This window comes from Acinonyx jubatus, chromosome A3 (assembly GCF_027475565.1).
Source record: "Acinonyx jubatus isolate Ajub_Pintada_27869175 chromosome A3, VMU_Ajub_asm_v1.0, whole genome shotgun sequence".
Taxonomy (NCBI): domain Eukaryota; kingdom Metazoa; phylum Chordata; class Mammalia; order Carnivora; family Felidae; genus Acinonyx; species Acinonyx jubatus.
Genome location: NC_069388.1, coordinates 101,330,312 through 101,357,068, shown reverse-complemented (window position 1 = coordinate 101,357,068; position 26,757 = coordinate 101,330,312). Strand labels below are relative to the sequence as shown.

General features: G+C 38.0%; 1 protein-coding gene across 4 annotated transcripts in view; it reads right to left on the bottom strand.

Annotated features, from left to right (window-relative positions):
• ANAPC1 (anaphase promoting complex subunit 1) overlaps positions 1 to 26,757 on the bottom strand; it is a 96,149-nt gene that overhangs the window by 55,743 nt on the left and 13,649 nt on the right. For 3 of the 4 annotated variants that reach the window (XM_027033724.2, XM_053200932.1, XM_053200933.1), the window contains 14 exons: positions 25,909 to 26,054; positions 25,466 to 25,686; positions 24,559 to 24,768; positions 21,454 to 21,549; positions 19,970 to 20,060; positions 19,807 to 19,872; positions 15,677 to 15,811; positions 11,381 to 11,521; positions 9,888 to 9,948; positions 7,355 to 7,542; positions 6,636 to 6,710; positions 3,742 to 4,010; positions 2,420 to 2,511; positions 1,499 to 1,647 (listed from right to left, as the gene is read on the bottom strand). In XM_027033724.2, the coding sequence (XP_026889525.1) occupies positions 1,499 to 1,647; positions 2,420 to 2,511; positions 3,742 to 4,010; positions 6,636 to 6,710; positions 7,355 to 7,542; positions 9,888 to 9,948; positions 11,381 to 11,521; positions 15,677 to 15,811; positions 19,807 to 19,872; positions 19,970 to 20,060; positions 21,454 to 21,549; positions 24,559 to 24,768; positions 25,466 to 25,686; positions 25,909 to 26,054 (1,940 nt within the window). The remainder of the gene's footprint in view (positions 1 to 1,498; positions 1,648 to 2,419; positions 2,512 to 3,741; positions 4,011 to 6,635; positions 6,711 to 7,354; positions 7,543 to 9,887; positions 9,949 to 11,380; positions 11,522 to 15,676; positions 15,812 to 19,806; positions 19,873 to 19,969; positions 20,061 to 21,453; positions 21,550 to 24,558; positions 24,769 to 25,465; positions 25,687 to 25,908; positions 26,055 to 26,757) is intronic. The other variant, XM_053200934.1, reaches the window with a different exon arrangement.

Genomic DNA, 26,757 nt, shown 5'->3' with positions numbered 1-26,757 from the left:
ATTGAATTCTACTCCTGAAACCAGTATTATACTGTATGTTAACTAGAATTTAAATAAAAACTTGAAACATACATACATGCATATAATAAAACAATTCTGAAAAAGAAGAATAATGAAAGGAGGAATCACACAAAGCAATTTTAAGACTTACTATACAGCTACGGTAACCAAGACAGTGTGGACAGAAACACAGATCAACAAACTACAACAGACAGCCCAGAAACAGACCCACAAAAATGCGGCAAACTAATTTTTGATAAAAGTGCTAAAGCAATACAGAAAGGACAGTCTTCTCAACAAATGGTGTTAAAAATAACTGGACATCCAAATGGAATAAAAACCTCAACGTAAATCTCACATCTTATTAAAAAAAAATTATCAGAATGGATTCTAGATCTAAGTGTAAAGCATAAAACTATAAAACTTCTGGGAGAAATTAATTGTGAACTGAAGTTAAACAATGAAATCTTAGACACCAAAAGTACTATCCATAAAAGAAAAACTGGGTAAACTGGATGCAACAAAATTAAACATTTTGCTCTGCAAAAGAAACATTAAGAAAATGATGAGACAGGACAGCTACAAACCAGACAACATTTACAATCCATATAGCTGACAAAACCTCCCATCTAGAACTCTCAAAACATCATTAGCCATCAGGGAAATACAAATTAAAACTACAATGAGATACTCCTACACATCTGTCAGAATGGCAAAAATTAAAAATCATGACTGGGGCACCTGGGCAGCTCAGTCAGTTAAGCATCCAACTCTGGATTTCAACTCAGGTCATGATCTCATCGTTCGTGAGTTCGAGCCCCACATTAGCATCTGCACCGACAGTGTGGAGCCTGTTTGGGATTCCCTTTCTCTCTCTCTCTTTCTCTGCCCCTTCCCTGTTCGCATGCATGCTCACGCTCACGATTTCTCAAAAAAAAATGCACAAACTCAAAAAAAACTAAAATAAAATAAATAAAAATCATGACCATACCAATCACTGACATGTAGAGACAATGAAACCCTCACAATTGATGGTGAGAATGGAAAATGGTACAGCTGCTCTGAAAACTACTATATGATCATTGATCTCACCCCTGGGTATCTATCCTTAAGAAATGAAAATTTATGTTCACACTAAAACCTAAACATGAATGTTTACTGAAGCTGTATTCATAACTGCCAAAGACTGGAACCAACTCAAATATCTTCAACGGGTCAATGGGTAACCCATGTGAAACATTCACACAATGGACTAGTACTTAGCAATTAAATGCAATGAACTGCTGACACTGGCAACACCTTGGATGAATCTCAAAAGCATGTGGGAATTTTGCAGGGTGATGAAACTATTCTGTGTCCTAATTATGGTGGTGATTACATGAATCTATACATTTGCTGAAGTTCACAGAAATGTACACAAAATGAAAAAGTTAAATTTTTTGTATAATTTTAAAAATTAAGTTTAAAAAAAAAAATAAACAAGTTAGGCAATACATACCAAGACTACAAGTCTACTTCTTTCACAGATTCCGGGGAGGTAAGGATAGGGCGGCATTCCTTCACCCTTCAGACAAGAACTCACCCACTGATAAATGCTTGGTGGCTCAGAAGTAAAAAATGATGGATGATGCATAAATCCTGTTTGACCTTTAGAATTAAACAAATGTTTATAAAGACACAAGACTACATGAAGACAATACCATTTTATTCTACAGGGAAACTGATCAACAGAATCTATCATTTGGAAACAATCAGAATAACGTTTTCCCATATTCTCCAAAATGCTTCATGTTTTCTGCCACAGTAAATAACGGACTATATTATAATATGTAGAATCTAAATGACTACTATATTATCCCATCCCGCATTGAAATTTAGCAAATCCTTGTACTCAAGGCATATAAAGAATCTAACTAAAATTTCTGCCCTAATCCTTATGGTGAGAAAACAAGAGATACCGAGGAGTCCACTCTAACAAGTGGGCCCCAATCTTGAGTCTCTATAACTCAAGGTTTAGGATAAAAGAACGGTAATGGAAATGTTCTATACTTACACTATCCAATATGGCAGCCACTAGTCTGATGTAGCTACTGAAATGTGGCTAGCGCAACTGAGGAACTGAGTTTTCAGTATGAATTAATTTAAATAACATGGTTGGTGGCTACTAATTGGACAGATCTAGGGCAAAGCCTCCTTAGCACTTAGGGATGGGTAAAATTTTTCCCACACACGAAAATTAATGTTATCTCTTACTACCAGTCAGAGATCAAACAGTACAAACTGAAACCTACTTAGTGGAAAGATACCACCTCTGACTTAAGAGACTAATGGTAAAAAATATATCTTCGGCTATTCCCCCAGAAAGATACAAGCAAAGTCACTCACTGTTTAGAAAAACTTTAATGGCACAAACACTTACCTTGATCAATTGTGCACACTTGTCCAGTAGTTCTGACAAGTGTTGGGTAATCTCTATAGTAATGATCTACATAAGGCTCCAATTTTAAATCCCTAAAATAACACCATATAAAAAAGAAATCACAAGAAAGGTATTAAAGTATTTTCCCCCATAGAGTTAGGATTCACCAGTTCAACCTTTCAGTTTAAAAACTTATGACAAAGAAGATCATCAAATCTAGAGTCTTTTTATTCTATTTCTGGACCTGAAAGTGCCCAGTATGACATATGCAACCCAAACTCCTTTTGCTAGATACATTTTATGGGGGTAAAACTAGTTTCTCCTCTATTACTCATTAGTTTTGTAATCTTCGGCAAGTTATCTCTATGAACCTCAGTATTTTCTTCTAGAAAGTAGGGAAATTCCCACTCGGAAGTTTTAAAGATCAAATAATATATATATGTAAAAAACACCTTTTTTAAAATGTAAGACACTATAAAACATCATTTATTTCAGAAAGTCATGATTATGGTTTGGAAATCATTTCATTACAAAAAGAATTTCCCATGACAGTAATGATTTGTCATAAGAGAAAGCGACCATCAATTAAAACTGCCACATCTCAGAAAACAATCTCGGAATCTTGAGGAAGATCAGAGAAATTAGAAAATGTACTATAATCTTAACTCAGAAGTTGACATTTCAATTAAAATTCAACTTTCTATATCACCAAGGGTTACAAAGGCTGAAACAACACCTAAATGTGACCTTTAGAATCCAGTGCCAAAAACAATCTTATCATGGATACACTACAAGAGTCTCAAAGACAGGGATGATGACAGACTGAGACAACAAAAACACAGCAAAAAGAGCCCACACCAGCAAACAACATTCATATTCTCAGAGACAATTCTGGACAAGTTTCCTTATCAAATCATAACACCTACAATTTACATATGTTAACTACGATCGTGTTAACTGTATCTCCAATTTGATTGTCGGTATTATTACAAAACAGCCAGGTGTTATTATAGAACTTCCACCACAGTGTAGCCAGTCATCTTGTCAAAACGAAGAGTGGAGCACATCACATCTGCTGTTTAACATAACTTTTGTGACCTCCCACTGATCTTAGGACAAAGACGAGGAACCCCATTAACAGCCCACAAGGTTTTTTCACAGCCAGTACCTTCAAACATTTCTGTGGTCTATAGAAAAAGCCCTGGTTTCCCAAAAAGGTAGACTTCAGAAATTTATTTTCAAGGTTCCTCTATGATATTCATGGCTGAGATCATATCCTCTAAGGACCTCTTGGCATTTTCTAAGCTACAAACAATATTTACCTTGCCAACTGAACAAGAAGGCCAACAAGTGAACGGATTCCTTCTCCCATTAGAGTATTCAACTTCAGCTCCTCATAAACAAGGTGAAGAACAAAAAAAATCGCAGGTATATGAGTAAACAGAAGTGTAGAGGAATCCAGAATGAGATTCTGTGAAAAATCTTCATCCTTCATCTGTGAAACTTCCAAAGGATTCAAACATAAAGATCTATTCAAAAGATGAGACTCAACATTCTGGTGGTAGTCTGAATTCAGTAAATACTCCCAGTCCTGAGAAAAATGAAGAAGATGTTAATTTTTTAAATAACACCTCCTCGTAAGGCCATCATTAAAACAATTCAAGTTCCATTTTTACATTAAGTTGAAAAAAAACTCAGAATACTTAAAAATTAGGATCCACATCAAAATAAGCTAAGCAACTTCCAGATGCCAGTAACAGACATTAAGACAAGCCACTTCAAAACCCATTTGAAAACATTTAGTCGTGCCCTTTGAGGAAAGGGACTATGGAGGAAGAATCCCACTACTTATATAGAGACTGACAAAGATCAGGTGATTAGGTGATTTCCTATGAAGCAAAAAGTAAAGAATGAAAGGCAGGAAGTGCAGACAGGCAAGTTTAGTGACCACTACACTTATCTGTGTTTTGAGGGGAGAAGTCTACTTACATCCAGTTAGTGTATTTTTCTATGTTTATAAAATGCTGGGGCTAGCATTACAACCTAATAAACTTAATCTTATATTCAGACTGATTGTGCTACATTTTCCAAGTACTGAGTCTGTTTTGGTTTCTACTTTGATTTATTGTATTGCATTGACAGAATATAGTTTATGCTATTTTCAGGTCTTAGAATTTCCTGATGCTTTTCCAAGGCTTAATACAGTGTGTTATTCTAATTTAAAAACTCTTGAACCAGGGTACCTGGGTGGTTTAGTCATCAAGCATCTGACTTCAGCTCAAGTCATGATCTCAACAGTTCACGAGTTTAAGCCCCACATCAGGTGAGCTCAAGTCCCACTTTGGGTGAGTACAAGCCCTGCTTTGGGTAAAAGCACAAGCCCCAGATGAGCCCCACTTCCCTCTCTCTCTCTCTGCCCCTCACACACTTGTACCCTCTCTCAAAAAACAAAACTAAACGCTTGGAGCAGATAGAGAAAGAACAAACCATAAAAGTAAAACATGGAGGGGCGCCTAGGTGGCTCAGTTAAGCGTCTGACTTCGGCTCAGTTCATGATCTTGCGGCTTGCGGTTCGAGCCCCACATCAGGCTCTGTGCTGACAGCTTGGAGCCTGGAGCCTGGAGCCTGCTTTGGATTCTGCATCTCCCTCTCTCTCTCTCTGCACCCCCCCAACTCAAGCTCTTTCAAAAATAAACAAACATTAAAGAAAAAACATTTTTTTTTAAAAGTAAAAAAATTGATAAAATGAGTAACTAAAATTTCTTTAAATCTGCTCATCCAAAGACATATTAAGCCACAAATTCAGAGAAAATATTCCCCAAACGTACACAACAAATAACTCATATCCAGAATATATAAAGAACTTCTATAACTCAATAAATATTTTTAAAAATCCAATTAAAAATATATAATAGATTTGAGCAGAAACTTGGCAAAGAGATGTGTTGGTCACTAATAAGCACATAAAGAAGGGGAGCCTGGGAGGCTCAGTCAGTTGAGCGTCCGACTTCGGCTCAGGTCATGATTTCGTGGTCTATTGAGTTCGAGCCCCGCGTCAGGCTCTGTGCTGACAGCTCAGAGCCTGGAGCCTGCTTCAGATTCTGTGTCCCCCTCTCTCTCTGCCCCTCCCCCACTCATGCTCTGTCTCTGTCTCAGAAATAAATATTTTTTTTAAAAAATTAAAGTGTTTAACATCATTAGTCATCAAGAAAAGGCAAAAATTAAAACCTAAGAGAAACAACTTTATACACAATCAAATGGTTAAAATTAAAAAGACAACTACAAATGTTGGCCAAGATAAAGGACAAGAGGAACTCTCATTATGTAGGAATGTAGGAACATAGGACAACGAATTTGGGAACCAGCAATGACCCAACAATTTCACTATGGTATTCATCCATAAAAAATGAAAATATGTGTCCACAAACACTTGTCACTGAATGCTGGTGGCAGCTTTATTCGTAATAGTCAAATCACGGAAATAGCCTAGGTACCCATCAGCAGGAGAACAGATAAACAAGCTACAGTATGTGCATGCTATTCAGCAATAAAAAGGCACAAACTGCTGAGCTCTGCAACAACAGGAACGAATCTCAAAAACACCACGCTGAATGAAAGAAACCTTATACCAAAGATTATGTACCACATTATTTCACTTATATCAAGTTCTAGAACAGGCAAAAATAGCATATACTGGAATTCAAATCAGTGGTTGTTTCTAGAGTAAGGGAATGATTAAAAATGGCCCATGGAAACTTTATGGAATAATGGAAATGTTCTAAGTTTTGAAAGGGGAGTGGGTTACATGAGTACGCATTTGTCAAAGCTGATCAAACTGTAATAAGATCTGAGCATTTCATTTATGTAAATTATACCTCAATTAAAAAAATTTTTTTGAACCACTAAGAATACACGGAATCTAATATGACTGAGAACCTAAATTAGAGGATTAATGAGCAGTAAAACATCTACAAATGCAAACTCAAATCATGGACCATTATGCATGCTCAGTAATTTTTAGATGATCATTAATGACAAAAGTAAATGAATAACCACAGAAAACAGAACATATCCTGCCCTTCAAAATAAATGTTATTCAGTATTAAAATAAAGCAAAAGGTGTGAGAAATGTAAATCAATAAGAATACCACTTCCGTAGACTATAGTACAAATACCCACAAATTAATTTTTATTAGCAAATAATAATAATGCTTACATCATCAGATCCTGTCTCAGAAGGCCTTGCTTTTTTGGGTGCAATGACTGGGGAAAGTGATCCTTCAAAGTCAAACTGAAAGATAACCCCAAAAGAGAAGCAAATTCATATAAATGTATCATTGTCAACTGGTCAACTTAAAGAATTTAGAAATCAGTTTCACCAACTATGGAAACTAATTTTGCATAATGAAAGAGAATAGATACTTGGGCTAAAGCCCTCTAACTTGCCCTCAAATCAAACCTTCCTTCCCACAGACCAAGCAATTTGTGTGTGAAAACAATCTGGGCTACAGAGAACAAAAATAAGCCACGAATCAGAAGACACAGTCTAGATCCAGTTTTGAGCAAATCACAAGTCTGTGATTTCTTTGTGATTCAGTTTCTACATTAATAAAACCAAGATGATTACTACTAATCCTAGCATAACTTGTAGTCGTTTTATAAAGATGAAATGAGAAATTATAGCCAAACATGCTTTACCATGTTATAAAAACTCAATAATTATAATTACTAGTAAAATGTTATTAAATATTAAATGACATCTGATTTACCATATAGTAGACACGATAAGCGTTAGTAGTATTCCGTTTTGTTAAATAAAGTATACCTATTAGTAAATTGATCTATGTACTCTAAATATTGTATTACCAATTATGCAAAAATTACATTAGTAATAACAGAATAACTCAGGAAAAAAAACCAATTATGTATACTTACGTTTCGGGTCCATGCTAAGCGGTCTGTGTTATAACCCATCATGTTCATGAGACAAGTCACAAATAAATTCCACTCGGAGTGATAACTGGGTCCTCCTGGAGCACTGTGGACACTGTACCACTTGACAAGCATCTGAACAGCTATTTCTTTTGGCAGGATGAACTTAATTGCTTGCAAACATGTTTGCACTATTAAAAGTAAAGAATAATTTTAGTATGCTTCCCATGCGGGCATTTCTTTTTCCCTTTGAGTAAGAAAGTTTTCTAACTACTTCTGTGTAAGGGCCAATTACTCTGAAAAGGGAACTGTCACTAAAGACCAAGAGGGAGCAAACATTACCTTGCCGATCATCTGAAATTTAATTTTTTATAATTATTTTTTTTTAACATTTATTTATTTTTGAGACAGAGACAGAGCATGAACAGGGGAGGGGCAGAGAGAGAAGGAGACACAGAATCTGAAACGGGCTCCAGGCTCCGAGCTGTCAGCACAGAGCCCGACGCGGGGCTCGAACTCACGGACTGCGAGATCGTGACCTGGCTGAAGTCGGACGCTTAACCGACTGAGCCACCCAGGCGCCCCCTGAAATTTAAAACAACTACTAAATTCAACAGGACTTCCAAGAGGTCTCAGGGCACCTTTCCACTTGCTAATTGTGGACCAGAAATAGAAAACCAACAGTCCAGCTTACCTGAGACAAACTGATTTATATTCACTGCCCGGGCAATTATTAATAGCTCCCCATTTTGATCTCAAAAGATTCCAGTTTGGGGCACCTTGGTGGGTCAATCAGTTAAGCATCCCAAATTTTGCCCAGGTCATGATCTTAGGGTTCATGAGTTCGAGCCCTGCATCAAGCTCTTGGCTGTCAGCACAGTGCTATCTTTGGATCCTCAATCTCCCCCTCTCTCTGCCCCTCCCCCACTCATGCTCACTCGTGCTGTCTCTCTCTCTCTCAAAAATAATACATAAATTTTTTAAAAAATATATTCTAGTTTGGACAATAAAGATCATTCTATCAAAAACACAATTTCTACATGAATAAGTTCATATAAAATACTGCTTAAATACTTCAATAAATATGTAATATTCAATATATACCACCTCAAATAGCAATGCTTACCTACCGTTAAAGTGTTCTGCATGAGTTAACATTCCTGTTAACCAACTTTGTAACTTTTAATTATTTCTGACACCATTCAATTTATAAACCTTCTACATGTTTTTGTCTTAAATAGATCAGTTAATACTACATAATTTCTACCTTTCTTACGGACTCCACACCATTGGATAAATATCAGTTACAGTGCTCTGCTGTCCTACTACTGCTGTGAAGAGACCTGGGTCTGCTTTTCATACCAAGTGCCCCCAAACTACAATGTTTTTGCATTCTCACATCAAAAGAGGACCGTTTTCTTCCTTTCCCATTGTCACCAGGCCCATCCTCAACAGCATATCCTTTTTCTCATCAATTTACTATGTGTGTATACATACAGCAAAAATTAGAGTCAAATAGAATAAATGTTAGAAAACCAAATAACCACGTTTGTCATGGTTGAATCCAAAGTAAGTGTAAACCAGATACTGCCTGAGGAGCTGAGGACACTTAAAAGTACAGAAACGTATTGACTTCTGCTTGGCTGTAAGAGTAAGATTTTACTCTGTTTTCATTTATTTTATTTAATCTGTTATTTGTTTTTATATACTTTGTTTAGGCTTATACTTCCAAGGCACATAACCTTGAAATTACTGGCTAAATACCTGTTAGAAAAGCAAGGTATCTCTACACCTATTCATAGTATCATTTTACCACACCAATGACAGATATTTCCTAAAATGAAAAAGTCATTCTAACCTACTTACCAAATTCCAGAAATCACACACAATCTGCCAATGCTTTGCTTTGGCACTTAGGTTTTGAAACCAATAGATGTTGTGAATTTTCTTATACATTCTTTTCTTAACTTACAATTATTGACAAATCCTTTCAATCCTGAGGTTTTCTTTACTATTCTACCTTCAGAAATATTCTCCACCTAGTATTTTCCAGATTGTATTTCAGTAATAATTTAAGCAGACTCCAATTTTATTAAAATATGTCTGACTGTATTTTGACAATATTAAGTCTTATTCAATTAAGGCAATTACGTTAATTTCTCAATATATGTAACAACTGAGAGATTTATTTTATGATTAAAAGCCATCACATAGGACAAAAACTATTTTAGTTGCTTAGGTTTCCCTGTTTCTCAGATTTTCTTGCAAGAGGCACGTCCATATATTATAATCTCACCGCATGGCATTCTTCCACCTAAAAATCTCAAGAGAAAAAGAACCAGTGTACCCCACACAGAGTGGACACTGAAAAATGCTCCCCAGCTCTTCACAGCTTCTCTGCAAAGTGAAAAATTCAATCCCATAATTCCAAAAACAGCAAAATTTTTTAAATCCCAATTACTATTATAAATCAGCAAATACTACAAATCTCACCAAACTGAGAATACATGGAAGTGAGGTCTGACCTCAAACATACCTAATTCAGAGGTGGCAATTTCAGGAATAGTAATCCTAACCATGGAGCCGTTACTCAATTCCTAAGGGGAAAAATGGAAATAAACAGGAGCAAGTAAATAGAATTTGTGCATTCTAAGTCTTTGAATGTCTTAAAAATGCTATGCTTTGTAAGACTGTTTGCCTATCAAAACAAAATTCAAAGAATAAATGAAAAACAAATATTTTTCGAAAAAAAAGAAAAAAAAAGAAAAACAAATATTTTTCAAACAGAACTGAATACTTCCAAATTTCAGAAACTATAAATGTGCTTATTTAAAAAATATTTCCAGGGCGCCTGGGTGGCTCAGTTGGTTGAGCTTCTGACTTCAGCTCAGGTCACAATCTCTCAGTTCATGAGTTTGAGCCCTATTACATAGGGCTCGCTGCTGTCAGCGCAGAGCCCGCTTCAGATCCTCTGTCCCCCTCTCTCTCCCTCCCCCCACCTCTCTCTCAAAAAAAAAACAAAAAAAAAAAAACTTAAAAAACATTTCCAAAAGTTTTTGTTTTAATGAAATGTCTAATTTTTATATGCTAAGAGTCACTATCACTGCAAACTAATTTTTAACGAAAAGACAAAAGTCAATAGAAAATTCAACTGTTTGAACAAGATCCATTTTCAATAATTTTTTAATAATGAAACTTTAGAAAAACTGAGCATTTAAAGTAAAAAGGTACAAAAAATAACACACTGCAAGAGATTTTAAAAATCATAAAAAATGCTTTCATTTTTCAGATAAAATTCTGCATTCTGACAAATTTGAAAGGAAAGTCGTATTTCTTTTTAATTTTTAAATATAATTTATTGTCAAATTGGCTGACATACAACACCCAGTCCTCATCCCAACAAGTGCCCTCTTCAATGCCCATCACCCATTTTCCCCTCTCCCCCACGCCCCATCCACCCTCTTTTAGAGTCTCTTGTGGTTTGCCTCGCTCCGTTTGTAACTATTTTTTTCCCCTTCCCTTCCCCCATGGACTGTTAAGTTTCTCAAGATCCACATATGAGTGAAAACATATGATATCTGTCTTTCTTTGACAGACTTATTTCACTTAGCATAATACTCTCCAGTTTGATCCATGCTGTTGCAAATGGCAGAATTTCATTCTTTCTCATTGTCAAGTAGTATTCCATTGTATATATAAACCACATCTTCTTTATCCATTCCTCAGTTGATGGACATTTAGGCTCTTTCCATGATTTGGCTATTGTTAAAAGCACTGCTATAAACATTGGGTACGTATGCCCCTTCGAAACAGCATACCTGTATCCCTTGGATAAATATCTAGTACTGCAACTGCTGGGTCGTAGGGTAGTTCTATTTTTAATTTTTTGAGGAACCTCCACACTGTTTTCCAGAGCGGATGCACCAGTTTGCATTCCCACCAAAAGTGCAAGAGGGTTCCCTTTTCTCCACAAGGGACAGTCATATTTCTTAAAGAGCTACCTAATCTTTTTAATACAAATATACTTACCAGAGTTACTCTGTTACGGACAGGGTCTCTTATAGAATGAATGTAAGTTCCAAGCTGCTGGAAAGTACAATCCTCATTATAGAGAGAGTCATGAAGTTTGGAAGAATCCCTCAGTTCTGCAACTGGGGAGAATAGAACAACCTGTAAAAAGTCATAAATACAACACATATGAAGTATTTTTGTAGGAATTAAGGATAAAGAAACCTTTTTTTACAAATGGTCTACCCAACAATTTTACGTCATGATTTAAAATCATTCTGCTCTAGATACGATGAAGTGCCTCTCAGCTGGCAAAGATCCTCACCCAAAGCAACTAGAAAAAGTCAGTAAAATAGCAAAACATCTGATCAACAGGACTGGAGAGCTATGGAGACAACCCAGACCTGAGGGGCCAAGATGTAGGAGAGAAAGAAGCGAGTCACAGGGAGGTAGCCCGAAATTCTTACACTGCTCTTATATATACACTGCTCTTCCCGGTCTTGGCATTTGCAGTATCTAGCGAGGATCTGGTAGGGAGTATGGATATGTTGAGTGTGCACTGAAGGGCACCGCTAAGAGGAAGAGAAGGCAGCAGCACTTGTGGCAATCTTACAGGGCTAGACACGTAGACTGTAACTTGGGAAGCCAAGACAGAGAGGACTTGAGGATCTAAGACCCCAGAGAGAAAGGAGAACAATGAGAAAGCAAAGAAACAAGACAGGTACAAAGTGTTATTTCCTCTACAGACAAATATTTGTTCTGAAAATATGAGAACATTTACTTGCTCGATTGTAGATATTCAAACAAAAAACTTAATTGATCTTAGTTACTCATTACATGCAGTCCTAACTACTGACCCTTTCTATGTCCCTATAATTCAAATTACAGGATATCTCTAAGTGAATATCTTGTCAACACTGACAGCCAATCAAGTATATTTAAAATACAAGCTTCTACTCCCACAGCTGCCACAAAAACTGAGTTCCGCTGGTCCTGAATCTAAGTCTGGTGCACAGTCAACCAGAGATGTGGAAAGCCATTGGCCAATGTGTAATACTGTGATCTTGTCACCTATGGCTACCACAAAGACACTAACCATCACAGCTTAATGGAATTCTAAGAAAATTGGGAACAATTTTACATTATAAAAGACAAAAATTCTTCCAAATCACACAAAACTCTGACACTTCTCCTGCTCCCTTTTGAATGTTCCACAAATGTCCTGGCTTAAAGGGAAAAAGCTCCACACTACACATATTTAGAAAATAAAACCAGGACCTAAACATTAACTGACACAATTAACTGCTGGTACCACACTTCATTTTGAACATCCCCTACACATCTGCACCCAAATGTCTCTCAAATACAGACCTCCTTTCTCCAGGCTTCTAGGTGAGCATGGGTATCCACCTAGCTTGCTCAGAGAACTCTGACCCTTGTTCCCCAGCACGTCTCCCCAGCACAGCACAAAAGCAATCTCTGACAGACTCTGCCATTTTCACTTCTCCAGATCTCTTATGTCACTCCCCTCCTTTCCAATATGCTGCCATAACTCCAACCCTCTTCCCACCTCCTGAATGAACACAGAAAACACTCAGAATTTCACCGGTCTATCTTCAGTTCAAAGACAAACATCTAAAACACAGATCCTGGGGTGCCTGGGTGACTCGGTCGGTTAAGCGTCCAACTTCAGCACAGGTCATGATCTCATGGTTTGTGAGTTCGAGCCCCACACTGGCACTCTGCAGTCAGCACAGAGCCCGCTTTGGATCCTCTGTCCCCCTGGAACTCTCTTGCGCACACCCTCTCTCAAAAATAAACAAACATCCAATGAATTAATTAACTAAATTAAATTAAACACAGATCCTAACATTTATAATTCCATCCTCAAAACCTCAAAAAATCTCCTGGTGACAGCATCCAGGATAAAAACCTTTTCATCCTCTCTGCCTTTAAGAGCGTGTTAGTAAGAGTATAAATCAAGCTCTAACATTTACTAGCTATATGAGTTTGGAAATGTAACCTTCTTATCCCTCTATGTACCCATTTGTAAAATGGGGACCAGTATCTTCCCAACAAACCCATTCTGAGGGATTAAATGAGTTTATACATAAAAAACACTTAGAACAGTGCCTAGCACATAGACTCAAAAACAAGTTATTATTACCCACTCCCTACCCTACCCCACCCAACAGGCTACTTGTATGTTTTTGTTTTTTTGTTTTTGTTTTATAAATGAACTGTTTATGGGGTGCCTGGGTGGCTCAGTCGGTAAAGTGTCTGACTTCGGCTAAGGTCATGATCTCACAATTCATGGGTTCGAGCCCCACATCAGGCTATCTGCTGTCAGCACAGAGCCTACACTTCGGCTCTTCTCTCTCTCTCTCAAAAATAAACATTAAAAAAATAATAATAATAAAATAAACTATTTTTGAGAGAGGGAGAGTGAGGGGTGGGGGGGGGGGGGGGGGGCAGAGACAGAGGGAGACAAGGGAGCCAAAGCAAGCTCTGCACTGACAACACAGAGCCCAATGCGGCGCTCAAACTCACAAAATCAAGAGTCAGATGCTTAACCGACTGAGCCACCCAGGCTACTTGTACTTTTGTAAGCATTCATTCACAGACTTGAGTCTTGCATGCTACTAGATAGAAATATGAATATGGAAAAAAAAAAAAAAAAGAAGTATGAATATGCATAAAAAATGTTCAGCACTTACCTGCCTCCACACCCATGCCTATATGATTCCTCTTTACCCCAAATACCCTTTCCATCTACAGATATCCTACTTATCCTCAAGGTCCAAACCAAGTCAGACACACCTCTCAGATAGAAGCCTCTGGTTCTGCCACATCAGCCCATCAGGATATAACTCCCTATCGGCAAACCTGCTGTGCTACTCTCTCTTCCTCATTTGTAAGTCTCAATACTCTACCTTAAATTATCATTTCTCATGCAGACAGTACGTCTGTTCCACCCAAATCAATTTATGAGGTTCCTAGATGAAAAAGAATGTATTATTTTCATCTCTGTAGTACCTTCCACATCACAAAGGAGGTCAATATGTGTATTGAACCATCTGTGTTTGAAAACATATATATTCTACAAGTATTAGCTAAACTTCCAATTCTGTCATTTTTAAAACAGAAAAAAACCATGGGAAGAACTAATATTTTTGACCAAACTTCTTTATTTTCTTTAAACATTTATTTAGTAAATAGACCTATCCTATAACCCAGCAGTAGCACTGCTAGGAATTTACCCAAGGGATACAGGAGTACTGATGCATAGGGGCACTTGTACCCCAATGTTTATAGCAGCACTTTCAACAATAGCCAAATGATGGAAAGAGCCTAAATGTCTATCACCTGATGAATGGATAAAGAAAAATTGTGGTTTACATACACAATGGAATACTACGTGGCAATGAGAAAGAATGAAATATGGCCCTTTGTAGCAACATGGATGGAACTGGAGAGTGTTATGCTAAGTGAAATAAGCCATACAGAGAAAGACAGATACCATATGGTTTCACTCTTATGTGGATCCTGAGAAACTTAACAGAAACCCATGGGGGAGGGGAAGGGGAAAAAAAAAAAAAGAGGTTAGAGTGGGAGAGAGCCAAAGCATAAGAGACTCTTAAAAACTGAGAACAAACTGAGGGTTGATGGGGGGTGGGAGGGAGGGGAGGGTAGGTGATGGGCACTGAAGAGGGCATCTTTTGGGATGAGCACTGGGTGTTGTATGGAAACTAATTTGACAATAAATTTCATATAATAAAAAAAATTAAAAAAAAATAAAGTTTATGAATTAAAAACCAACAAAAAAAATAAATAAACATTTATTTAGTTTTGAGAGACAGCGAGACAGAGCATGAGTGGGGGAGGGGCAGAGACAGGGGGAGACATAAAATCTAAAGCAGGCTCCAGGCTCTGAGCTGTCAGTACAGAGCCCGACACGGGGCTCAAACTCACAGACTGTGAGATCATGACCCGAGCCGAAGTCGGACACTTAACTGAGCCACCCAGGCACCCCTGACCAAACTTCCTTAAAACACTATTAATTTGGGGGGGGTACCTCGACAGCTAGTCAGTTAAACATCTGACATCAGCTCCATTCATGATCTGGTGATTCGTGAGTTTGATCCGTGCTGACAGCTCAGAGCCTGGAGCCTGCTTCGGACTGTGTCTCCCTCTCTCTCTCTGCTCCTCCCCCGCTCACTCCCTGTCTCTTGAAAATTAATAAAAACGTTAAAAATAAATTAAAAATAATAAAATAAAACACTATTAATTTTTGACAATACCTAGTTCGTTACTTACCTCATCCAAGGATCCAAGTAGTTTACTGAGAGGCTTAGGAGTACTGACACTGTCAAGTGGAGTGCTGGGCCGAGGCATTGTGTTAGACATTGTCAGGGAAGGAGCTGGCAGCCCCGGAATGAAAACCTTTCCCACCTGTAAGCAATGAAAAGATGTGGACAAAAATACTGGCTTTAAGGTATCATATGCTTAAATAAAGTGTTATGGCACACAAGCATATATTTCTTTTGACATACCAAATTTTACACGCCAAACACAACTAAAAAGCAAAAAGAATTAAAATTTTAGTGATGTATTAGATTCCACCATCCAACTACAAATATCTTGGTATCATTTCTCTCGGTCTGATTCCTTCTCTTCATTACTGATGACTTCCTTCTGGCAGGAAGGAAGGTGAATGCTAATATAGTCACAACATTGTACAAAATTCCATATACTATGCATTTTCCTACCATATTGGTGGTAGAGACAGCAGGGACAGAAGCTTTCAGAGACTATAAGCAGTAATCTTGTTAACTAAATCTCCAGGCAGAGAATGGACATCAATTACTTTCAAGGGGCTAAAAAAGTGGGCTGAGTGTTGCTCCAGAAATTAAATCTAACATAATCCAAACTGTGCTCTCGAGCTCATAATGTGCCTTCCTTCATAAACTCTCAAATATTTCTTCTTCAAAAAACTTTATCTTAGCTATCCATGGGGTTCTCAGGAAAAACACAACAGAAATTCACATCCACACAGGCTGAAAATTCCCAACAAGACTCAAAGGAAATATTCAGAATTTAAGTGAAATTCTAACAATATCCATATATGTCAATATACTACTCAAAAGCTAATAAAATTATAAACATCACCCAAGCAAAACCTTCAGGATTAAAAACCAAAATGAGAGTGAGAACCAGTATATATAAAGTTTTTAAAAAGCTATGGGGTCGGGGGGCGGGGGGCACGCCTGGGTAGCTCATTCGGTTGAGCCTACAGCTCTTGATTTTGGCTCAGGTCATGATCTCGCGGTTTGTGGGTTTGAGCCCCACTTTGGGCTCCAAGCTGACAGTGCAGAGCCTGCTTGGGATTCTCACTCTCTCTCCCTCTCTGCCCCTCCCCTGCTCACGCCATCTCTCTCTTAAAATAAATAAACATTTTTAAGAAAACTTTTAAAATGTTATGAGACCTCACGTTAATGAAAATACGGAGTAAGCACATTCCATGCTATTCCTCCCACTAGTTACAACAGAATCTGCACAAAATTGTTAACACAATGGAATACATTGGCTAGGAGCCAAAGAAACAGGAAAAACCTAGGATGATTCCCTAGGCATTTTTGTTTCTTTCACTCTTTCCATAAGCAGGTCTTAAGCTCTCAAGGGGCCTGCAACCCAGAAATGGCCACAGGTGCAAACCAAGAGGCCCCAGGTAAACCTTGCTCTTTTTAAACAAAGTGTCAAGAAAACAGTGACCAAGCAAGACAGAAACATCTTCACCATGCCTGCCCCACTCCAGGAAAACACTAGGAAAAAAAACCATTGCCCTCAGGCTCCTCCTTATCAGCAGCTGTGGTCTGGAGACTAAGAGCAGAGTTCTACTGTTCCCTCTGCAGGTGGCGTCCCTCCCCCAGCATAGGGACAGTGAGCCAAGCCTATCTTGCATGGCTGCCTGCATAACTAGGTGGTATCTCCTCCCCTCATCAGGAACTGTAGGGGCAGAGACTGTGGACAGAGTGCTGCTTTCACTGCCAAGAGGCAGCCCGTCTGCACCTCCCCAAGGTGTGCAAAAGCTATGAAGGGGGAGGAGCATTGGCTTTCATCCTTATTCTACAATAATAAGGCAGCATACCTCTCCCCTTCCATCGTCCACAGAAATTGTGGGTGAGGCACTATGTTCCATCCCCACCCTGCAATAACACGGCAGTAACTCCTCTCTGTCCCAACTAGGAAGTGAAAGGAAAAATGGAAAGGAAAGAATCAGAGAAAAGGATTTCTTAAATATGTGTATGAAATCCTGTGCAGGCCTCTGAGTGAGCCATGTGTGAAACTGACCAAGAATGACACCGTAAAAGATGTGAGAACTAAACACTGATCTGTAACACCATTCAGTTCTCAGGCTGTCCTCTGGGTAGCACAGAAGTTGGTGCTGACCACAATCTCATTAAGACAACTGACAAAAGAAAAAAATACAGGCCCCAGAAATACTGCTCTCCCTGGCCCAAGAATCAGGAAAGAAGTAGCCTAACAAGATCGAAAACTTTTAGACAATAACCAACCTACTCCAGACAAACACCATGGGAAAAACTGTGCCCCACCTCTCATCCCTGTCAGCAATGGCCAAGAAGGGTACCTAGACTTCCATTCTAACCAGCTGTAACAAGGCACAAATTTGGAGACAAATTTAAAAAAAGAAGAAGAAAAAATACAAACAGAACTACGGATTCACAAGAATGTAAAGCAGCATTCAGAACGCTCACACACCACTGGAGGGAAGGAGTAAAGAGAGACGTTGTAGACCAGTACAACTGGTACAACTTAAACCTCAGATGACAATTTGGCACCACATGGCCAAGATGAATACACATAGACTCAGAAGGTTAAGAGATGTGTGTAAGAATTTTTTTAAAGCATTATTAGAGGAAACAACCAAAGTAACACAAATACTAGTGCCGGTAAAATGGTAAAAGTTTTGGTAAAACCAAAGGACTACTATGTAACAGTGAATGAGTAAACAGCTACACATTGACATAGATAAACCTAAAAATTATAATAATGTTGAACAAAAGAATGAAGTCATATATGGTATGATTTCCTTTACATAAAAATTCCAACTTGGGGCGCCTGGGTGGCGCAGTCGGTTAAGCGTCCGACTTCAGCCAGGTCACGATCTCGCGGTCCGTGAGTTCGAGCCCCGCGTCAGGCTCTGGGCTGATGGCTCAGAGCCTGGAGCCTGTTTCCGATTCTGTGTCTCCCTCTCTCTCTGCCCCTCCCCCATTCATGCTCTGTCTCTCTCTGTCCCAAAAATAAAAATAAAAACATTGAGAAAAAAAAATTTTTAAATTCCAATTTAAGGAAAACTAAACAACTTACTCCTTAGTGGCATGTAGATAATTGCAAAAAAGCTAGTAATAAAAATAAGGAACTGATTTATTACAAAAGCCTGGATGGTGTCTGTCCAGAGGGAGGCAGGGAACACCCTGCAGACTATAAAGATACTGGCACCATTCTAGTTCTTAACCCAGTAGTGGTTACATGAAGGGTCACTTCATTATTCTTCAAATTATATACACGTATTTAAATTTCATAATTTAAATTTGTGAAATTTATATTATTCTGTATGTAAATGTCACAACTGTTAAAAAATATATATATGGCCAACATATTATACATTTAATGAAACTTTACAAAAACTCTGAGACTTAACAAAGCTACCCATACATCAGTTTCAAAACTACATTCTTTTTTTTTTAACATTTATTCATTTTTTTTCTTTCAATATATGAAATTTATTGTCAAATTGGTTTCCATACAACACCCAGTGCTCATCCCAAAAGGTGCCCTCCTCAATACCCATCACCCACCCTCCCCTCCCTCCCACCCCGCATCAACCCGTAGTTTGTTCTCAGTTTTTAAGAGTCTCTTATAACATTTATTCATTTTTGAGAGTGAGAGAGACAGAGCATGAGCAGGGGATGGGCAGAGAGAGAGGGAAACATAGAATCCGAAGCAGGCTCCAGGCTCCGAGCTGTCAGCACAGGGGCCGATGAGGGGCTCGAACTCACTGACTACAAGATCATGACCTGAGCTGAAGTCGGACGCTTAACCGAATGAGCTACCCAGGCGCCCCTCAGAACTACATCCTTTATAAAACTTCAGGTTAACTTTTTTTTTTAATAATCCATCCATACTCATTAAAGGTTCCCCATCTGTGCCAGGTTCATAGCACCAATCCATCTAATGGCAGTGAGTCCTAGGCCTCCAAACTGGAACCAACCTAAACTGGAGGCCATGTTTTCAACTCTTAGAAAAATCTTCTGCCAAATCCTACAGCCAGGGGGTAACTCATATTAAATACTAAACAAATGAACATTAAAAAATAATAATCAAGGAGGTTGTTGTACAAAAGGATGAAATGCTATATTACTTACCCGAACCACTCCTGTGTACAGCACCAGGTTTCCGCTGCCTTCAAGGACCAGCATGGTATCTATCTTCTGCAAAAAAAAAAAAAGACAAAAATTTTATTTTCCAATCTGGGCAACTATAAAACATAAAGATTTTCAACTTCTCAAGAAATGTGCCTGCATTTACCTCCACTGGAGCTGCATCCTTCGCGTGTATGTTGGTGATGGAGCCAAAGATGAGCTGAGTTTTATCATTACTCTCTTGAAACTTTACACAGCTAAATATTAAAATAAAAAGAGAAACAAACTACTGATATGTGCAACAAGCTGTACCAAGCTCAAAGGTATTCTAATGACTGGAAAAAGCCAATTTCTGTAACATTTTCAAATGACAAAATTATAGAGGCGGAGAACAGATTAGTGGTCACCAGGGGTCAGGGACGGGGGTGGGTGGGTATGCTGTATGGGACTATAAAAGAGCAGCATGAGGGACATCTTTGAAGTAATAAAAAAGCTCTGTATTCTCACTATGGTGTTTGCACAAACCAACATGTGGGAAAACTTCATGGAATCATACAAACACACACAAATGAGTACATGTAAAACTGACAAGGTTTACAATAAGGTCTGCAGATTGTACTAACGTCAATTTCCTTGTTTTGATATTGTACTATAGTTATAGAAGAGGTTACCTTTGGCGAATAGAGTGCAGGGTATGCAGGACCCCCCCTACTATTTTACAACTGCCTATGTTTTATAATTATTTCAAAATAAAAAGGTAAATAAGTGGACAAAAGATCTGAATACACATTTTACCTAAGAAGATAAATGAATGGCTAATAAGCACATGAGAAGATGCTCAACATCATAAGTCATTAGGGAAATACAAATTAAAAACACTCACACCCACTAGAATGGCTACAAAGAGACCGACAATATCTGATGTTGTCCACAATAAAGAGACTGGGACTCTCATAGATTGCCGGTGGGAATACAAAAGGGCACAGCCTATTTGGAAAGCAGTTTGGCGGTATCTTAAAAAGTTAACATGAATTTACTATTCAACCCAACAATTTCACTCCTTTTTCAAGAAAAAAGAAATCATAGATGTCCACACAAAGATTTCTGCTCCAATGTTCATCGGGGCATAATTCACAATGGTCAAAAAGTGGAAACAAACCAAATGTCCATCAACCAATGAATGGATAAACATAATGTGGTGTATCTACACAAAGGACTACTACACAGCAAGAGGAATAAAGAACTCATACATGTTACAACATGGTAGATCCTAAAAATCATTATGCTAAGTGAAAGAAGTCAGCCACAAAAAAAATACATTTTGTATGATTCTATAAAATCTCCAGAAAAGGCAGATCTACTAGACAGAAAGCCTATAAAGTGGTTATTTGAGGTTGGGAGTGAGCAGACTGCAAATCAAACACAAGGGATATTTTTAAGGGGACAGAAATGTTATAAAACTGGATTACAGTGATGGCTACGTTAGCCCTGTACGTTTACTAAAAATCACTGAAGTGTACACTTAAAACATGTTAATTCTTTTGGTATGTAAAATATTTCAGTAAAGGTACTTAAGTCAAAAAAAAGAAAAGAAGAAAAAGCAGCCCTAAGTTTACTTACACAGAATCAATGGGAAATCTACGCACTTACCGTAACTGGAGCTCGGACTCCACTAAAAAGCACAAGAACTTCTGCCCACATAGGTCAGACGTAATAAACACTTTTGAGGCCTGTGAATTTTTCTCTCTGTAGTAGATATGGTAATAAAGTGACTGTCAACGCTGGTTCCAAAATCTACCATGGTAACTATTAATGAAAATATTCTGCAAGAAATCTTAAAACCACTTGGGCCAAGCAGTTACAGTGAGGACCCAAAAAACACTTCTAAGATTAGAACTTCATGATCTCTAGGATTCTTTTCAGCTCTCTGATTCTGAGTCCATTCCACAGCTTTTTTGGGGAATAAATTATAATAAATTTAATCATTATCAGTGACCTTTTTAATTCCATATTATTAAAGTTATCTACTGCTAAGCAATGCAAACTTGAATTCCTACCCCTTGTAAGGTATAAGGGGTCAGACTTCTTATAACATGACCTCTCCTAACTATCCTTTCTTCCTCTCAGATTAGGCTCTACTTCATCCCTCTTTTTAAAACCATACCTCTAATTCCCAATGATTTCTTTCTGGAGTGGTACAGAAAACCATAATTCTGTAAAATAAGGATCTGCAATATTTTCAATTTGCCAATAGATATGTAAAGACAATGATTTTTAAATGTAGGAAATTTTTATTTGTAAGAAACAAAAACAGAGAAGCTACTTCAACGTTGTATTCACAGCCTTACCTTTCTCCAGCTATACCCATTCCCTAACCCCTTAGAAAATGCATTTGCCTTCTGTTTCACAGAGAAGATGCGGCTGTAAGGCTTGAGCCCAATCTCCTGCCCTATGTATCTGATAACCATCCCCATCTTTCATCTCTACCCGCTCACCTCCCCCCAACACCCCCCCTAAAGCCTAATCTCTCCACTTGTGCTCCTTTCTGGTTCCTCATTCCATTCATCATTTCCTCTCTCCTGTATTTTTTTAATGCTTTCCCTACTTTGGGTATATTCCTTACAGCCTACTCTTTCATATTAAGATAAAAATCTTGAAACATGAGGATGGACTGAATATTAAATCATATAAAGGACTTACTGTTAATTGGCTGGGTATAAAAATGGCACTGTGGTTAGGTAAGATGTCCTTACATTTTAGGGATATGCAGAGAGATATTTAGTCACGAAGACTAATTTTCTCTAATGTAATTCAGCAACAACAAAATTCTCCCTTGACCCTGACACTCCCTCTTTTGCTTCCTCATCCCCAAAGGCAATCCTTAAAATAATCTGTATGTCAACGTTCACTCCCCCAGTCCATATTTACTTCTTCCACTGCATTCCACTCCACAATCCCTCTCCAAGGGCTCTGGCCAAGGTCACCAGTGAACTCTCTGCCATCCAGGTACCTCCTCTCTGAGCTCATCTCTTAGTGCCACACCTCACCAGCACCTGACAATACTGGCAGCTTTCTTTCTGAAAGGCTCTCTCTTCTTATTTCCCGTGACAACTCTGCTGCTTCTCCCACCTGCGCTCTCCCACTTTGTCTCTCTGTAGCAGTTTTGTCTCTTTTCTCTTTTCACTTCCAAAAACTTAAGTTTCCAACATTTCAGTCCCTAGCCCTCTGACTCTATACCACCTGATCAACTATTTGGAAGTCTGAGACCCCTTATGAGCATATACTGAGTATTTAAACCTTCTCCTTAGGAAGAGGCCTATACACATGTGCACAGGATTACTGCATGATGCCAGCTTCCAGAACCTCTGCAACTGCAAGCTCATCCACAGGCCCTCCAGGAACCCAACTTCCACACACTCGTTAACTTCCAATCCACCTCCTTGCCTCAATCATCACTTAGAAGCCAACAACTTCCTTCCACATTTATTGCTCTGCTCTTTCCCCTGAGTTTATGACCCACACATAAAGCACCTCCTTAACAGCCCTCATTAAACAGACCATCTGTAAAGGGTAATCTCTCTCTCTCTCTCAAGCCGCCCCTTTCTCAGCACTTGCCCTTCCTTCCTGCACAAGCAAAGCGAGAGTATTTACACATACCACACACTCATACTTCTGAACTTCTGATGCCCCTGCCTATGTGCCCTTCTTCCCTTTCCCACCTGGCAAATACCTATTCATCTTTCCAAAGCCCTACCAAAGAGTAGGCACTTGCCTCTGTGTCACCATCCTTTAGCTCTTTTTGAACAGGGACAGTGACCAATTTGCCTGTGAACCCACAGCCAGTAGCACACACACTGGAGTGGGCTGAATTAATAAATGATTAAAGAGAACATAAAACATAAAAGTCGCCCAACCGACTGAGCCACCCAGGCGCCCCTCCTTTTAATTTTTTAATATAATCAGTTGTTAATATTTATAAAAATACAGAGATAAATGTTAAGGCTACATCAGTTTCAGTAGAGGATATTAGTGATATTAAAGTGTTTATAAAAATATTCTTTTATCATTTCCTATTTCTTCCTTAGTAGTAATAATCTCTCAGATTTGAGGTGTTTGATGTTTTAGAGAGATTAATGATGTTTCTGTAGATTAAGAAACCTGGGATTTTATAGCACTTTTTTTAAAGTTTTCTCTTTATGTTGGTTGAGTGTCAGCTGTTGTTTTTGGGAAACACAACTCAGACCTCTGGGAAACATCATTAATCTCTCTAAAACATCAAACACCTCAAATCTGAGAGATTATTACTACTAAGGAAGAAATAGGAAATGATAAAAGAATATTTTTATAAACACTTTAATATCACTAATATCCTCTACTGAAACTGATGTAGCCTTAACATTTATCTCTGTATTTTTATAAATATTAACAACTGATTATATTAAAAAATTAAAAGGAGGGGCGCCTGGGTGGCTCAGTCGGTTGGGCGGCCGACTTCGGCTCAGGTCATGATCTCGCAGTCCGTGAGTTCGAGCCCCGCGTCGGGCTCTGTGCTGACAGCTCAGAGCCTGGAGCCTGTTTCGGATTCTGTGTCTCCCTCTCTCTGACCCTCCCCCACTCATGCTTTGTCTCTCTCTGTCTCAAAAATAAATAAACGTTAAAAAAAAAAATTAAAAGGAAACTTCAGGCAAAATACCAAGTAATTTCTAAGACTTATATCAACATTTTTCTTTGGATATAAAAATATATACTCCAAACCTTATATTAGTAATCGTTTCTGTCCATAAATGGTCAATACAAAGTTCAGGAACAATTGGCTCTGTTTCTGGTGCAAGGAAGGAGCCATTAGAATTACTATTCGGAGAATGAGAAATACTATGTCTCTTTGGAGACTGATTATGGCTTGAAAGGTTGAACCTCTGCACCCCCGAAAAAGAGTGCACTCCTAAGGCAGGAGAATGAGCACGACTGCAAAATAAACAGAGAGAGGGCATCACAGTTAATAAGGCAGGCTGACAGAACACGGTTTCCAATCATACTTTCCAAAACTATGTACCGAGTGCATTCATGGCTTAATCCCAGTCAGAAAAACATTTTTTTAAGGGAATAATTAAATGGTTCACATTAACATATTCTAAAGATTTAAAATTCTTGTTAGAATTCATCCTTTTAAAAACTGAAGCTTGAGTTCGTTTTCTGTCTTAGAAAATGAACTGTTTATATTATTCAAAAAAGGTCCAAACTACATTCCTATATATTCAGACATGTACATACCAACAAAACTATGCCCCTCTATTACCAGATAGATATTAACAAAAACAAAAATGCTAATGCAAATTAAGACCAAAAAAATACATACATATATTTATTTGCAACTAATATTCATCAAATTGCTGTCACTCAGTGGAAGAAATGAGGCAACCAATCTGATGACAATAGGCAGCTTCTAAATAGGACTTATTTTATAAAACTGCCAGGAGACCTAGATGTCTTAGCAAAAGTAAAACAACTGGGATAATAGCTATTTTCCCTAAAAAATACCCCAAGAGTTGTCAACAGAAATTTTAAATCCTTCAAAACGTTAAGAGAAAGTTTGAGAAGAAAGTATCTCTTTCTTGGGATATCTTGTTTAAAACAAGGACACACTTCCACACTTAATTCCCACCTTAGAGCTGCCATGTTGGAAATAGAAGGTGAACGAGAGTGGAGACTGGGTGAGGAGGTCGAGCGACTCTGACTGTGAATGGAGGAGTAATTCTGGAAAGGTGAAGCCACGGGGGAATCTCCTTTGGAGAGGCTTCTGAGGTGTGCTGTGAGGGAGCTACTAGTGGCCACATTCTGTGGGGTTCCCCCCTGTTCAGAGAACTTTAAGACAACATTCTCTTCCTTAAGTCAAAATGATGAGAAGGGGGGAAAAAAAAGGCAATAATTAGATCAAAAGGGTTATTTCCTGGTGAGAATTCAGGGTAGAAGCCAGTTATTAAAGACACAATTTTTTTTTTTCCTAAGAAGCTCAGTCCATTTCACAAATGATTCTTCCAAATACATGTGAAAGTTCTCAGTGTTAAAATCCTTTCATAGTAACAAGTGACTTGCCTCTATCCTTACCTCTGTTTTGACTCTCCGGAGAGCCCACACAGAATGCAAACTTTGAACAGTGTCATAGGTCATTATAATGGAAGGGTCAGTGTTGAGAAAAACAATTTTCATTGCATGATCTACAACATATTGCACTCTTGATGAACCAAAAAGACCTTAAAGATAAAACAGAAATGACCAATGAGTTTCATAAGACAGTTCTTTATGAAGAAACTTCATGCAACTCCTAAAGAGAAACCAAGCCAATTAAGACACAAAACCCGTGATTATAATTATATGTATTTTACATATAATATATATTTGTATGCATTTATTACATATAATTATATATTTTGTATATAATTATATACAATTATATAACCACCCTGAATTTTTAATAAATTTACTTTGGGCATCAACTCCCTCAAAATATATTAAAGATAAGAGTGTTACCAGTTTCAATTCCACATACATGCAATCCAATGATGAAAATCTGTGCCTACTCACCATTAAATCAGCCACAGGTAGAAGGTCTGTGACTACTCAACAGCTGACTGATTTGAAAATTGCAATCAAATATTCTGCCAAGTTTCACTGCTTTACTGTTCTTCTTCTGTATGAAATCTGTCCTTTATAACTATTCTAACAGAGTTGAACAGTACACTACTATTTACTGAGTATATATGCAAAAAAAAAAAATATATATATATATATACACACAGAGTATATATGCAAAATAAGTTTTTCCTAGTGAGTTTAGCTTTTACTTCTCTAGTAGCCTGAATTGATTTCTATAACCTTATTAGCCAGCTTCCTCAACGATTCCCTCTCAGTTAAAATATTTTTTAAGTTTTAAATAATTATTTTATAAAAATAAGA